This window comes from Rousettus aegyptiacus, unplaced genomic scaffold (assembly GCF_014176215.1).
Source record: "Rousettus aegyptiacus isolate mRouAeg1 unplaced genomic scaffold, mRouAeg1.p scaffold_m13_p_7, whole genome shotgun sequence".
Taxonomy (NCBI): Eukaryota; Metazoa; Chordata; class Mammalia; order Chiroptera; family Pteropodidae; genus Rousettus; species Rousettus aegyptiacus.
Genome location: NW_023416310.1, coordinates 9,675,311 through 9,690,702, shown reverse-complemented (window position 1 = coordinate 9,690,702; position 15,392 = coordinate 9,675,311). Strand labels below are relative to the sequence as shown.

The window sequence follows — 15,392 nt, the reverse complement described above, 5'->3', positions numbered from 1 at the left end:
TCATAAGGCGCAAACTTCCCCCTTTGCTAACACGGAGGTTTAGCTGTCGGGTTGATTCCAGGAGCGTGGAAGTGGCTTTGTGGTTCCTCCTCAGCAGTGGCGGTCTCCGATCGCTATGGAAGGGAAGCAGGGGCAAGAAAGCCACGCAACTCTAGCACTCGCCCAGGCTCATTTCAAGAAGGGTGAATACGCGGAGGCCGAGGCGCTGTACTCCGCTTTCATTCGCCAGTGCGCCTGTGCGGTGCCCGCAGGCGCGGCTCCCGTGAGGTAACTATCGCGAGAAGTGGGGCCAGCGGCTTCTCTGCGCGGGCGGCTGTCGGGCTGCTGCAGTCGTTTTGCTCGGCTGTCTGAGCTCAAGCGCTCTCGGGACCGAGCGGGCAGATGCTTGTTTGCTCAGAAAGGGGCCAGCCGAGCGTCTTGGAAAGCAGCCGCCTGCGCGTTCCCCCGGGACACCCGGAGCGCCGGCTCTTTCACCCCGGGCGTCCCCCTTTCACGCTGCTCCCGAGAGACTCAGAGGGGGTGGGGCTTTTCCACCTGTTACTTTCGCAGGTGGGGTGGCCAGGACTAGGTGACACGGCTGGGTGGTGCTACGCCAGCACGGGGTACCGCGACTCCAACCACGACAGCACTAGCAACGGTGTTTTGTTTTACACATGTGGAAAATAAATTTAACATATGGAAAATAATATACTGAACTTTCAGGTAACGATGATTCGGCTTAAGCATTATCACTTCACCCAGACCTCGTATTACTTATCTATGGATGTTTCAGAATGCACTTCTAAATATTAAAGATTTTTAAAAAGACAACCACAGTATCGTTATCATCACATAATTCCTTAATATCAAGTATCCAATCCAGGCAGTATTGGAACTTAACCTAATGACCAGTAAAGCTGTTTTGTTGGTTTCCTTTTAGCGTTTGGGTCGAGTTAGTGTACACATCAGGTTTCTTTGTAGGCTCCCCCCTCCCCCCTTTTTCCCCTTGTAGTTTGTTGAGGAAACTGTCCTGAGAATCCCACATGCACTGGATTTGCTGAATTCAGCCCCTTAATGTCATTTAGCATAGTCCTCTGCTTCACCTCCATTGCTTGTAAGTTGGTAGTTAAATCTTGAGGTTCGATCCAATTCCGATTAAGCATTAGGGCAAGAATTCCTCATAGGTGGTGTTGAGAACTTCTACCAACTTCCGGTTGTGTCTTGCTCTGTGATGTCAGCAGCCTCACCTACCAACATGCGCTCCTCCCAAGAGTCTCGGCTTTGTGCTGGGATGTGTAGTATTTGTGTTACTCCAAGTTTTGCGTTAGTTTTGTTCCCGTCGATGGTGTGGAATGGACCAGGATGAGAAAAGAAAGAACAGAGAGGGATTGAGTGAACAGCGTTTTTGCCCGTTTCGCGTCGTCTGCACCATCACATCTTCCCTCAAGGATGTGGTTTTCCTCGAGAGGATGCCAGCTCGTCTTTCGCGTGAGGCTTACGATTCTTATCCTGTTTGTTAAATTCATAAGAATTAAGCCATGAAAATAAAGTTGCTTCCTCATGTTAATAATATAGCAAAATAATAGTTCATGAAGTTCCTGAATAGGCAATAAGATGGTGCCCCCGCCAAAAAAAAAAAAAAATAGCACAGAACACATAGTTTTCTATCCTTGTTTCGAGCTCTAATAGACTTGCCTAGTAGGTTTCAAATAGTATTCATCAGCAACAGGTATATCGATGCCATCTGGTTTTGTTAATCAGCCTAAGATACAGTGTGTACCTGTAGCAAATGTAATATCTGCCCCTTACCAGTTTAGGAAAGAAAATCTGCATGGTTTAGCTCAGCGGGCTTGAATTCCAGTCCCGGTTCTGCCCATAGCTTTTCTCAGCCTTAGTTTCTCATCTGTAAAATAAACCTTCAGCTTCCTGACAGTTGTGAAATTCTAGAAACCCATGGATTAAAACTGAATTCTGTCATTTCAACTTTTTCCCTTATATGTATCTTTTAGAGTTTAAATTTATTTTAAAAATATTAGATCACTTAATCATTTTAGAACAGTATTTGCAATCTTTGAATGCCTTTTACTTCTTTTAATATCCAAAAGTATAGCCTTAGCCATACCCTAATTTCCAAATGTTTTTTCTTTGCTAAAATTAGCAAATGCTAAAAATCCACATTCGGATTAGGTAACCTGGTTAAATTACATTACAAAAAATACTATTATTGCAAAAATGTCAATATTACAGAAAAATTTTTGGCTTTAACTGTTAGCCCAAGTCTTTAAAATATGAAACAACTTCCATATGAAATATAGGCTTTTGGAATTTTCTGTAATGAGATCTGATTCTAAATTAAACATTCTGCGATCCTCTGAACATAAGAAATTTATACAACGTTTTGAAGCTTAGAAATTTAATGACTAAAACCTAACAGATAGTACTTGGATGGGAGACCACCTTGGAAGACCAGGTGCTGTAGGCATGAAAAATAGTAAATAATTTCAAAAAACCTAACCGAGTCCTGAGGCTGCATTTTTTTCCTTAAAACTTTATGGGATGGCAGTTTGCCTAGTATCATAACAGAGACAGATGAAGGGAGTGTGCTCCCTTGTTCTCTGGGTTTTGACAGTGGTGCTAGTACCGACCAGAAGTATTCTCGTCCCCAGTTTCTCACAGTCATAGCTCGCAGAAACAGACATCTAAAGTTGCAGTGCTTCCTCTCCATTGTTAGCAAATTTGAGAGGAGACCCCCAGGCTGTGAGAACCTCATTGCAGCAGCAGTTCCAGTCCCCGGCTGACATCTCAAGGATCAAGATATTAAGGGAAGTAACTTTTAATAACACCGATTTCATTCACAAATATTTTCTGAGAACTATGCTTTGCACTATGGCATATAACAAAAAAAATGACAGATAAGCTTAGGCTGCATCTTCCCTGTTTTGTTCAAATTTGAGAATCTCTTTGGAAAAAAAAAGAAAGGCAACAATCATCTCTGACACGGAGTAGAACCCATGAATGAATGTCCTCTGCGCAAATGATTTTGGGGTGGGATGGGGAGGGCCGTGACCTGTTGAGCTGGTGGCTATCAGAGCTGCCTGGGCATCCAGCCCCTTCTCTTACAGGAAAGTCCGTTTACCTAATGCTCCTTTGGCAGCCTCTGGAGCCCTCAGATTCAGAGCTGATTCTGCTCACAGGAGCCCCAAGGTAGACTGGAGCCTTGATCCCTCTTAGTAGGAAACCAATCTGGCCTTGGGAAAGGTCCCAGCTAAAAGTGGAAAGAAGGCAACTGTGTCCCCAGAAAACACTCTCTGGAGATCAGTGTTGAATTTTCACTTAGGGTTAACTTGTATTTTGTTATTGGTGGAAAGTGATTTCACATCTCATTTTTGGGGGGAATCACTTAAAAATTTGAGAATAAAATTGTTGGTTCATTTCGTGACTTATCCATAGCACACTGGAACTTGGACTGGCTTCCCCTTCTTGCTCAGCTTAAATCTGATCTGTTTTTTTTTGCCCTGCTGGCATGTGCTTAGAAAATGAATAGTAATTTTAATATTATATTCAGCAAAACAAGTTGGCAGTAAACAGGGGCTTTGAGCACACTGTAAAATGAATGTACTTTCCCAATGGACATTGCAGTGCTATAACCCTACAAAAGTAGATAACGGGATTAAACAAAAATCGATTCCACTGCTTTGGATGCTACATGTTACAGGCTGTGACGTTTGACAAGACCCAAAAGAGAATGGAAGTGGAAACAAGAGGAATTTGGTGACAAGGGGTTTTTAATGCGAACTTTTTCTTTAAAGCAAATGCAGCCCTGAGGATTTGGCTACCGCATATAACAGCAGGGGGCAAATCAAGTACTTCAGGGTTGATTTTTATGAAGCCATGGATGACTACACATCAGCCATAGAAGTCCAACCCAATTTTGAAGTGCCATATTACAACAGAGGGTTGATACTGTATAGGCTGGGTAAGAATTTCTCCTCTTGTCCTTGACTTCGTTCTCTGAATTTAGAGCTCTCGAATGTTGTAAAACTAATATGGTAATCATCAAGTCTTACAGGTTATGTGAAATTTAGGTTTAGAGCCTGGAACAGAGGAGTTGTACCTGAGTTTATTTTAGGCTTTCGATAGCCATTACAGACCACAGCGGAGCGCCTGGGTGGGAATTGGACCTGGGCGCTGGAATGAGGGTGACCCCATTACTTTGTGCCTGTACGTTCCCAGCTGCGAAATGAGGGTAATGCTGATGATCTCCTGTGAAACTTTTCTGAGTTAAAATCTTTGAAGGCACATGAGACAGTATAAAGCGAAGAGGTTTTAGATCCTTGGAATCAAGGGATCATAGGTACTGTTTCTCATTTAAAGCGTTAAGAATATTAATTTCCTGTTTCTTAATTTACTGTAATTATGTAAAATAGGTGATATAATTTTGTTGAAAATTTTATAATGATTTGTGCTATTCATTAAATCTCAATAAATAAACCCATAGCTAATTTTAAGTATATTATTCTGTAAGGGCAGGCAAAATTACTTTGATATAGACATCTCTATATCATTATTAAGAGGGAAAAAATTATTTTGCCAGGAGTGGCTAAAAGCTTGCAAATGTGAAAGCAAAAGTATGTGCATCCAAACTTTGCTGTGAACAATATAAGGAAATACTTACTTAGCTTCTTTTCTCTTGTTCGTTTTTTGGATTCTGGTACAGGGTACTTTGATGATGCTTTGGAAGATTTCAAGAAAGTATTAGACTTAAACCCTGGATTTCAAGATGCTACTTTGGGCTTAAAACAGACTATGCTAGACAAAGAAGAAAAACAAAGAAGAAATTATTGAAAAAATTTTTTGAAAATTTTGACTTAATTGAAATGTTACCTCATGATCCTTATACCCGGCATCTCCTTGTCTCTAAAGTAGGTGTTGAGCTGTTTTGATTTTTATTGAAGATAAAGACATTCATGTATTAACATGGAAATAATATATTTACATAATTAATTTCAGATGAACTATTTTATGTTGACTAGGTATGCTTTTTAAAAAGTATAAATAAGTAATAACAATGTATAATTGTATATCATTACAATAAAATACTTAAAGAAGTGTGTGTGGTATCTTCAGTAAAATAATTTTTGTTGTATTTTTATTCCCAACTTTTTATTTAAAAATTTTATATCTACAGAAAAGTTGAAGTATAATACAATAAACAATATAACTCAGTTAACGTTGTTTCACATTTGCTTTTTCTCTGTATTTATATGTAGAACGTTTTGTTGAACCATTTAAAAATAAGTAGCAGATGCCATAGTTCCAACACATTACCCCTAAATATTTTAGCCTGCATCTTCTAAGAATAGAGACATCTCCCTTAATAGCCACAATATCATTATAATATCTAATAAAATTAACAATTCTATAATAAGATCCAAACGCAGCCCATATTCTAATTTCCCCAATTGTTTCCAAAATGTGTAGATTTTTATTTCCAGATCTGGAGTCAATCAAATTATGTTGCATTTTGTTATGTCCCTTGGAGTTTTTTTAATCTAGAATAATCCCCTGCCCATTGTCTTCCCAAGGTGCTTGCTTTGAGAACAAAACTATTTTATGTAGCTAGGCTAGAGAGAGAATATTTGAGCTTAAAAATAAAGAGATTTCCTACATGAGAGCAATTTGACAGAATTCAACTCAATTGATTTTCTCTAGAAATCATTGATAAAATAGGTTAGCATTTAAATATTGATCATAGTTTTCTGTCTCTGGATAATGGCAATAATTACGGTCATCATTTACTGAATACTTACAAGTCAGGCACTGTTCAAACTATATAGTAAATTGGGAGTGAGATGGGGTTGGATAGACAGATGAGGAACTCACAGAGCTTAGTAAATACAAGGCTTTGAAAAATCTAGGTTCTGCCAACAAATGTTTAGGCTGTGGTGTAGTGATCAAGAATTGGGAAGAATTTGAAGGGAGAACAAGCAAAGCTAGCCATGTCTCATTTATATTTTTTGTTTGTTTTTATTGTCGAGGTTTGGCTTTCAGAGATGCAGGTCCTGCATCTTGGAGTCTCCCAAACGAGTTTGTTATTGCTGTGGAAAAGCTGTCCTGGGGTGGAAATTAGCCTAAGCGGCAGGAGGGCGCAAAGTTCCTTGTGTGGCTTTCTCAGTCGCAGTCCCCATCCTCGGCCTGAAACTTTTTTTTTTTTTTTTTTTGGTTTGAGTTTAAGTGATCTCATGAAGCAGAAGTAATTGCCCAGTTTGCAGTTAATAAATAATATCTGGCAAAATACATGGAGAATTTGGGCTGCTGGTGAATGGATATTAAAAGGAAATGAAGTTTGAAATGAAACTAAAAGTCTCCATATTTCTGGAATTATTCACATTTTCCAATATAACTTATCTTTCCATTTGCCGAAACGTCTTTAAAAGAATGTATAGAGTTGCATTAAAATGCACAAAAATCCCGCTTAAGAAAATGTATTTAAAAAGCAAGGTCTCTAGACCTTGGGAGAGCTTCAAGCCATCCTACCAAGCACACCAAATACTTAAATAATGCTTCGATAACTTTGTTTTCTCATTTTCTCTTATTTATACTTTTGACGGGGATCAGATGTAATGTGAAAAAAAACTTGTTAAAAATTTCATTTGGTTGGATTTATTCAATGTTTCTCCATCCTTTAGCAGAAAAAATTTTACTCAAGTGTAGAATTAGCACTTGCCGATTAGAACTCAGGTACTTATTTTTCTCTTATTTTTGTCTTGTTAACTTGAAATAACTAAAGAATAATATTTTTTCATCATTTATCATTTTCAAAACTTTAGGCATTACACATTTGGATTCTAAATTTATAATTGATAAATAATATCTTTGATATATGTCTTAAAGATATTCTTTTATGTTTGCTGCCATTCAAATTTCTCACATTTCCTTTTTCTGTCAGAAAATTACCCAAACTAGACTGTTGTTCGGTTTTTCTCTGTGAAAACAAGGGAGAAAATTGTGTGTGTGTGTGTGGGGGGGGGGTTGTTTTCGTTTTTGTTTTTTTACAAGGTTTATCTTTCTCAAAGTTGGGCAAGAGAGCTAAATAGATTTAAGTTACTTTAGCATTTAGGAAGTTATTCTTTTAATCTTGGAGCTTCCCTCCCCACCCCTGAAATCTCAAACTGAATGAAGCCAATTGACTTACTTTGTGAGAGCAAAGTGTAGGCTAGCTGGTGAGATAGCAAACTAGATTTCCAAGTCAGCTTTTAGTCATTATTTAACTCCTCTTTTCTATATCTTTCCTGATTTTTCTGTCTTTCACTGGCCTGTCTTCCCAAGGATATACACAGTCTTGGCTCCCCTGAGGTTTTGCAGGTCTTAAGTCCTTCTCAGTGGGCAGAATATATTTCAACTCTGCCACTCAGGGCAAATCAGTTCATCACTGACATTCATGTTAATATCAAATTTACCTCTTAAGTTTCAAATAATTAAACCTATCTCACTTAATGACTTTAGTTTGTCCCTGAAAATTCGTATACTAAGTGAAAAGCCATTTGATGAAAAAATATTATTATTACTATTTAATTAGAAAAATGATAAATTCCATTTTAGTTCAAGATACCTAAATACTTTTTACAGATAGGAAAATATATCAATTGAGCAATGAAAGCAATTTTATATCATTAATAACAATTTGGAGTTATGTAATTATATTTACAAAAATTACATAAACTGTGGCATGAACCTTTACTCATCTTTTCTTTCTGTACCCTTAAAAACTTTATTCACATATCATACAATTCACCCATTTAAAGTGTACAATTCAATAGTTTTAAATGTATTCAGTTTTCGTACCATTTTTAAAACTATTTTTTGAAGCTTTTTTTTGATCTCATAGTCTTGAAGGCAAATTATACTTAATGAAGTTATTTCCAGCAAATTAGAGACTATCCATGAGAATGCTTCAAAACCCCTAATCACACTCACATAAACCAGATGGAAGTGTCCAAAAAAACTGCTGCCTCTTCCAGTTTCATCTGAATGAGCAGCACAGCTTCAGCTGGGTCTCGTGATACCCTCTGGCCAGAAACTTGTACTGAGAAAATGGGAGGGTTATGATGTTGAAATTTTACTTTTTGTGGCCTATTTATTTGATGTATTTGAGTGAACAGGCTGTTTAAAAAAAACTGTTGACAAACACATGGTATAAATTTTCAAGAGTCTGGTGAAGAGCTAACGAAACAGTTGCTGCATGAGCTAAGTGTAATTTTAATAGCTTCTAGATGAATTCACTTTTTATTTTTTATATTTCTCAAAAGTGTGACAGTGAGTTATGTAAAAGGGATTCCAGTGTAAAATGGCATATGGTCAGAGAGAGAGAGAGAGAGATGTTAAATTTCAAATCTATTGTTAGGGGTTATTAAAAGACCATTTAATTATTATTATTTTTTACCAAGAGAAAAGGAGGGTGAGAAAGACAATTTGTTTTTGAAAAACAAGGCAGTAAGATTTTAAAAAACAATTTATACTTTTTAAAATCACAAGAAGGTAAAGTACACATCCATGTAGCAAGAAACAAATGATAAAAAAAGAACCTACACAGAAGTCCAAAAAGCAGAAAATATGACCTGTGAATGTGCATATAACAATGAAATAAGAACACAGCAGTATCATCCCAATTTTGTATTTGTCAGCATCCAATTACACATGTAGTAGTTCAGTGAAGAAGGTCTTATTTTTCACAGAAGAGGCTGAGGCTGAGAAATTCAGTAACTTGCCCGAAGTTGTGTCCAATTCCATGTAAACATTAGAAACTATAGTTAGTATCAATTGATTTTTTGTTGTTGCTGACATCAGTTTGAAGCAGATATACGACTCTTTTTCTTTTTTTTGCCCTGATACAAAATTTAAATTGCTCCTAAATTGCTCATAAAATGTTTTAGTAGCCATGAAGGTGAGTATCAAATCAATATTAAAATATATTTAGTTTTTATAGTGGAATATTATTGTAATTTATGAATTGCTTTTTGGTTATTTTCCTTCCTGATTGAAAACAGACACAAAAAGATGGTGAAAAGTAGATTAATATTAAGAGCAAACTCCATTTGGAAAATTGAAAGCCACAGCTGCCAATATGTAAATTTGTCTCTAATGTTGAGAAAAATATCCAACATTTATAAATTAGGCGAAGGGTGTATTGCACGTCCTTTCAATATTATATGAACACAGCCTAACAGAGCCACCCAGGGACAATTTCATGCTGTGGGGATGCATCCTTCTTCGACTTTCTGTTTACTCTTGATTAGGGCCCAGGCTCTGTGAGATGGCATGTAATTTGTAGATTTTTTTTTTTTTTTTTTTTTTTTTTTTGTCCAGAGGAGATGCAAATGATTTTTGCCTAGTGGAAACCATAACCCTGGAGGATATTGACAGGTTTTGAGTCTAACCTAGGTACTTGATTCTTAAATTTTGTCTTCGTTGATCACAAATACTTAGTTCCTCAAATGCTCTTTTACTGTCTTGGGGGCGCTCTCCTTCATGAGTTAAATTAACGTTTGTCATGTGTTCATTCTGTATTCTCTAGAAGAGTCATGCTTAAGAAATGCGTATTGACATTTCTGCAGAGGAAACCAAAACAACTTTAATAGAGTTTGTCATTAATATCGTCACGTAAGTTATTTCTTGCAGGAATAAGAGAGAAGGGAGACTGAAAAGTCTCTACTGCCTATTTATTTAAAATATTCAGTAATTTCTGTTTGGATTATGTGGAGGTTTAATTGTGCTCTGAAGAAAAGTATAGGGACAGCCTTAACCTTGAACTAAAACACATGTAAGTACTTTTAAAAGTTGGCAAGAACTGCCGAGGACTATACAGAATTGTACAAAGCGAACGTTGCCCCGCTAAGGCCCTTTTCCCATACTCACTCCCCAGGGGTGACCGCTGTGAAGCTGTGCCTGTCATTCTTATGTACAAACAGACACGTGTGCATTATGTGCAGAGAACGACGGTCTCCATATCAGGAATCAGTAACGTAAATCATTTGTTACCTTGCACATTCCTCTAGTAAGAACATTGAAACCTACCTCGTTCAGCTTAGGCCCACAGTTTTTAAATCCACATTAGAAATACTTGCCTTTTTTTTTTTTCCTTACAAAATTAATACCTGAGCTGGTAATAAAATGATGTATAAATGAGATATGAATGAAGAGTGAGACCCCCTCTCCCACGTTCCCCTCTAGAGCGAACCACTTTTGACCAGAGCAGCTAGAAACAGAGGGTTAAAGGGCTCATTTTCCTGTTCCCACTAGTCACGTCTTTAAAAAATTAGTTTTAGCTCCTTTCACCACCTTTGTGGCTCTGTGCCCTCTAGCCCCGTTTGTATCAAGAATACCTCTGCGTATATCCTTTGGCACCACATGTATTTGAGCCTATTTCCACCTCCTTAGAGGCTCTTTTTAGGATGACAGAGTGGCTATCAGGCACACTTCAAGCATCCGGAACCCGCTCTTGGGCCTCCCCAAGCTTTTCCACTTTCTCACTTCCTGGGGCCAGACTCCTGTCCTGAGGCCCCAGCAGCGAACGGCCTGCGTTCTAACCTCAGCACAGAGTCCAGCAATTTCCACCCCAGGCCAAGATGTCGCCTCCTTTTCTTTGCGGGTCTCCCGATTAGTCTTCTGCCTTGGCCCGCACCCCGAAGTCTGTTTCAACACAGCCACCAGACAGACAGAGGGTTTGAATGCAGTGGCTTCTCTCCTCACCAAGAGTCAGAAGCAGAAGTCGTCGTGAAGGCCTATGTTGTGGAACTTTGCACTTGCCCTACCCCCCCTGCACCCCGCAACCCACGACCAGCCCTTCCCTCCTTCAGGCCTTCGTTTGTCACCTTATGGTGGCCCTCCTTTGACCGCCCTGTTTAACACTGCGGATCCCGATCATACTTTCTCACTTTTTCTCTTTCCACCCATACCAGGTGTTTGTTCATTCTGTCTGCCTGTCCTCTCCCCGCTGGAAGACCTGCTATGTCAGTTTGGGGATTCTGGTGTGTTTCGTCCTCGCCTGTATCATCAGCACCTAGAACAGGGCCTGGCATTCAGAAGGGCCTCAGATCTGTTGAATGAATGAATGAATGAGTTGTCGCCTCTGTTAATGGACTCGCTATTTAGATCTTGCTGATTGATCACTGGCTGTTAGGTGTGGGGCAAACAAGCGTTCCATCCCTTGTTTTTCAGTCGCTCTTGAGAATATGGCCTGATTTCTAGGTAAGTTTCCATTTTATTTAAAATAGCTCACTGTTCTAGTTCAATTTAGAGGAAGGAAGCCCTCTCAAAGACAAGGTCAAATTCAGCAGAGACTTTGTGTTTTAATATGGCTTTATATCAGGTACCTGTTGTGGGTTAAATTGTGTCCCCCAAAAAGATATGTTGGAGCCTTAACCACCAGTACCACAGCATGTGACCTTGTTTGGGAATGGAGTTGCTACAGATGTAGTTACTTAAGATGAGCTCATACTGGATGGAGTAGGGCGGGCTCTTGATCCAATATGATCCGTGTCCTTAGGAGAAGGAAATTTAGACACAGGCAGACATGGGGGAAGATGCCGCCGCCCCGGCGAGTGCCTGGGGCTCCCGGAAGCTAGAAGCCCGAGGAAGCCTCCCACGCCGGTGGCCTTGGAGGCAGCCTGGCCCGGCTGACAGCTCCATTTCAGACTTCTGGTCTCCAGAACTGTGAGAAAAGACATCTCTGTTCTTATAAGCCACCCAGTTTGAGGTACTTCGTTGCGGCAGCCTGGGGAAACGGAAACACTGTCCAATAAATATCAGCTCGATTTCCAAACGAAAGGCCTTCTGCACACATGCCTTTGTGTTCTCGCACCCACGAGTGCGGCTCTGTGGGAAGAGGGATGAACATTTTGTTAGAACGAATCTCTAACCTAAAGATTTCCGAGGGAGGGGTGGGGAGAGAGGGCTCTTATTTTCTTATCTGGTCATGACCCTGACTGAATCAGGAGGGGGGCTTATGACTAAGCGCCCTACGAAACACACTGGTTTGCTCTGGCCGTCAGCTAAGTTCATAACCACGCCGTGCGCCTTCAAGACACTCAGTTCTTGGAAGACTGAAGCTCCCCTGGCTTGAAGCTGGAGAAGAAAAGTGGGAGTCACTTCAGGCTGCCAAACAACAAGCCGTTACGACAAGCCAGGTGAGACACCGTCCAAGTTGGCCGGGCAGGAGGGATTGGGAGCTGTCAGTGGGGCTTGCAAAACCATCATCGTTTCCATTACGAGGATCAGCTGCCAGGAGACTTATTGGAATCGGAGTGGCCTCTTGCTTGGGGAGGGGATGAGGGTGGATGGAGTGAGGTGTCTGCACGTGGAGCCCCAAGCCTTCGTCTGTCAGCAATGCCGGCGTGTGACAACGGTGACCCTGCTCTACCCTTGTTATTCTTACTCCCACCTCCCTGCCTCTCTGCTCGAGGTGTTTTTTCCCAGAATGCCCTCTTCGCCTCATTTATTTAAGTCCTGTCCATTCTTCAAGTTCCAACCACCATTAAACCTTCGCAGCCGATATCATCCCAAACTTATTTCCTTGTTCTCCAGGTTTCCAGTGTAGTCTAGACGGTGCACCTTTGCCACCGAATGCGGTCCACAGGCCAGCAGCGTTGGCATCGCCCGGGAGCTCGTTAGCAATGCAGACTCCAGGCCCTACGCCAGATCTACTGAGAGAATTTGCGTTTCCACGCGCTAATGTGCTAGGGCATGGGAAGCGCTCTGTATCCCAGGTTCTCAGGGTGTGGCCTCTGGACCAGCAGGAGCAGCCTCGCTCAGGAGCCTGTCAGAATGCAACATGGGGGCCCACCCAGTCCCACTTACCGTGGCTTCCTGGGGCTGGGGCCCAGCCCTCAGCATTTAAGGAGCCCTCCAGGAGACTGAGGCACGCTCCTGTTAGAGAACCACTTGTCTCTATCATTCGGCTTGGTATCTAATCATGCGCTTTCATTTCCTGTGCGCTTGTGTCCCCCTTCGAGCTGGGGACCCCGAGGGCAGCACCCGTGTCTGTGTGTGTCTCTCTGGCACTTACCCCAGGTGTCGGCATGGGGTGTCGGATGTCCAGGGGTAACCCATCAGTGTGTCCCGCCCCTCTGTTCTGTTCAAGCAGGTGGGGGCTGGGAGGGGAGAGGAGGACAGGGCAGACGCCGGGGACCTTCCCCTTGTGCTCCCCAGTCTCTCGAGGACGTGAGTTTCTTGGAGTGGTGTCATGTTTCCTCTCTCAAATTGGGACCCAAATCAGCATCATGTAATTTTGCATAATCGGTCATATTGAGTTATCGCATCGATCCAGACTTCTGTTTCCAATAGTTTTATGTGGGTTTTCCTCCCTGGGAAGAGTCATGGCTATGGCGCAAATAAAGCAATGCTGGCTGACTGTTCCTTTTTCTAGATCCATAAGTCCTTCATCTGGGCAAGGGGCAGCGGCCAGCTCTTCTGGCTTACCATGTCAACGAGAAGGATTTTCAGACATGACTAATGTATAGCCTCCTCAGGCTTCTTCCTCTTGGCGCTCATAAAACACTGCTGGGTTCCATCATCACCAATTAACACCCCGGCCAGCAGTCCGGGCGGGGAGCAGAATGTCCTTGACTTACGTGCCCTTCCTCCTCAGGCCGGCTGCTAGCTTTCAAATTTCTAGACATAATTCCTTTTGAATTGCTTATGGGCATAGAATTTTCATCGGAGCCGTATGACGCTTGAGCTGAAGGGCCCTTGAGAAATCCTCTATTTTATGTATTTGTTACTGCTCATTTAAAAGACTGTTTTTAGAGAAGCGGTAGGTTTACAACAAAACTGAGAGGCAGGTACAGAGACTGCGCACACCTCTCCTAACCCCGCACATGCAGAGCCTCGCTCGTGATCGATATCACTCACCAGAACGGTACATTTTACCCAGACTGAACCCGCACTGACATCATCATCACCCGAAGTCCATAGTTTTCCTGAGAGTTCACTCTTGCTGACGTACGTTCTGTGCATTTGGATGACACATATCCATCACTATGTCACACTATCCTAAAAAACCCTCTGTGCTCTGCCCCTTCCCCCTCTCCCCCAATACTCCTTTGTGGACAGGCAGGGAAGGCTCCGGTTTGCAGGTTATACAGTTGGGAAACAACAGAACTACAGCTGGACCAGCCCTTGAACTCTCAGTTTAAGAATAAACAGTGACATCCAGTCAGAGATGCACCTCCGTTTACAGTTGTTTCCACGAATCCTGACCCCGAACTCAGACCCGTTTCAAGAGCCACCTCTTCATCCGGGACCGTACTGCAGAACCGGAGCCCGCAGGCCCAGCCCGTGACGGACTGTGCGAAGGCCCAGAGACCTAACTCAGAGAAGCATTATGCATGCAGACGCCAGCATCACACCCCTGAGGTAGAGAGGGGCCCCCCAAGGCACAGGCGTGTTGCGGGTCCCTAGCCGGGGGCCGCAGGAAAGGATGATGATGTCAGTGCTGGTATGAAAACTTCAGGAGAGGAGACCCAGGGGTGTCTCCACGCACTCAGATGCTGGTTACGGTTTGACTTGTGAGTATGGGAAGGGGAACGGCCAAAGGCACAGAAAACCCGAGGTACCAAGGCAGGCGAGCTGCTGGGGGTAGTGAGAGGACCTTCCGGTAAGGCGAATGCCTGCCGTCTTCCACGTGCTCTCATTGAAGCTTCCTGAGATCCCTTCCCGATTGACATTATTTCTGTTCTACCAAAAGGAATGAGTCCTGATTTAAATGAGGCTTTAATTAGCCGTAAATTAAACTGGAGTCAGAGTTCATAGAGTCCTTGTTCCTACCTTTTATTTTTTTGCACCTAAGCTCTTGCTAACGTGACCAACTTGTCCCATTTTATCCAGGACTTTCTTGGTTTTGAGACTGGTATCAGTCGGGGTAAACTTAGCTCCTCACACCCCCAACTTAGGGCCTTTTGCTTTTTAAAGCAGTTCAGGTTTTAGTCAGCGAATACATGTGAATCCTATCTTCTCAGGGGCCCTTCTTAGGGTCTCCTTGATGTAAGCTGATGCCTAAACTGTGTTCTTCCCCTTCTTTGCAAGCTCTTGGTCTTTCTAAAATCCTGATAATGAACTGGAGGCCTGAGGTCCTCAGTTGGGGAGAAGCCAGCATCTTAAAGCCTTTGCGACTCAGCAGAGGCCAGGGCTCTTCGTCAGGAAGGCCGAGAGCTACACGGCCACCCTCCCCTCACCCAGCCCTTACAGCTAACCAACCCGTGATGCGCTGGGTTAACAAGAAGGACCACCCGTTTTCAGAGTGAGAAACATTGCCCTTCAGAGAGCTGTGTGGGCCAGGAGGGGAGTGTGGGCTGAGTTGAGGGCTCTGCCCATTACGGCATGATTTGGAAAGGAGACAAGCTCTGTAACTAGGCCTG

General features: G+C 42.2%; 1 protein-coding gene across 1 annotated transcript; it reads left to right on the top strand.

Moving 5' to 3' along the window:
* Positions 1–5,209, top strand: TTC32 (tetratricopeptide repeat domain 32). Its single transcript, XM_016144776.2, has 3 exons — positions 1–267; positions 3,789–3,955; positions 4,697–5,209. Exons 1-3 carry the CDS (start codon positions 116–118, stop codon positions 4,822–4,824), a joined length of 447 nt encoding a protein of 148 aa, XP_016000262.1. The 5' UTR covers positions 1–115; the 3' UTR covers positions 4,825–5,209.
* Positions 5,210–15,392: the final 10,183 nt, after the last annotated feature.

Bases quoted from the DNA above. Each gene is read 5' to 3' on its own strand.
- TTC32 (XM_016144776.2), top strand. From the start codon at position 116: ATGGAAGGGAAGCAGGGGCAAGAAAGCCACGCAACTCTAGCACTCGCC. The intron at 268-3,788 runs GTAACTATCGCG...TTTTCTTTAAAG, and splicing joins GCAGGCGCGGCTCCCGTGAG to CAAATGCAGCCCTGAGGATT. The intron at 3,956-4,696 runs GTAAGAATTTCT...ATTCTGGTACAG, and splicing joins GTTGATACTGTATAGGCTGG to GGTACTTTGATGATGCTTTG.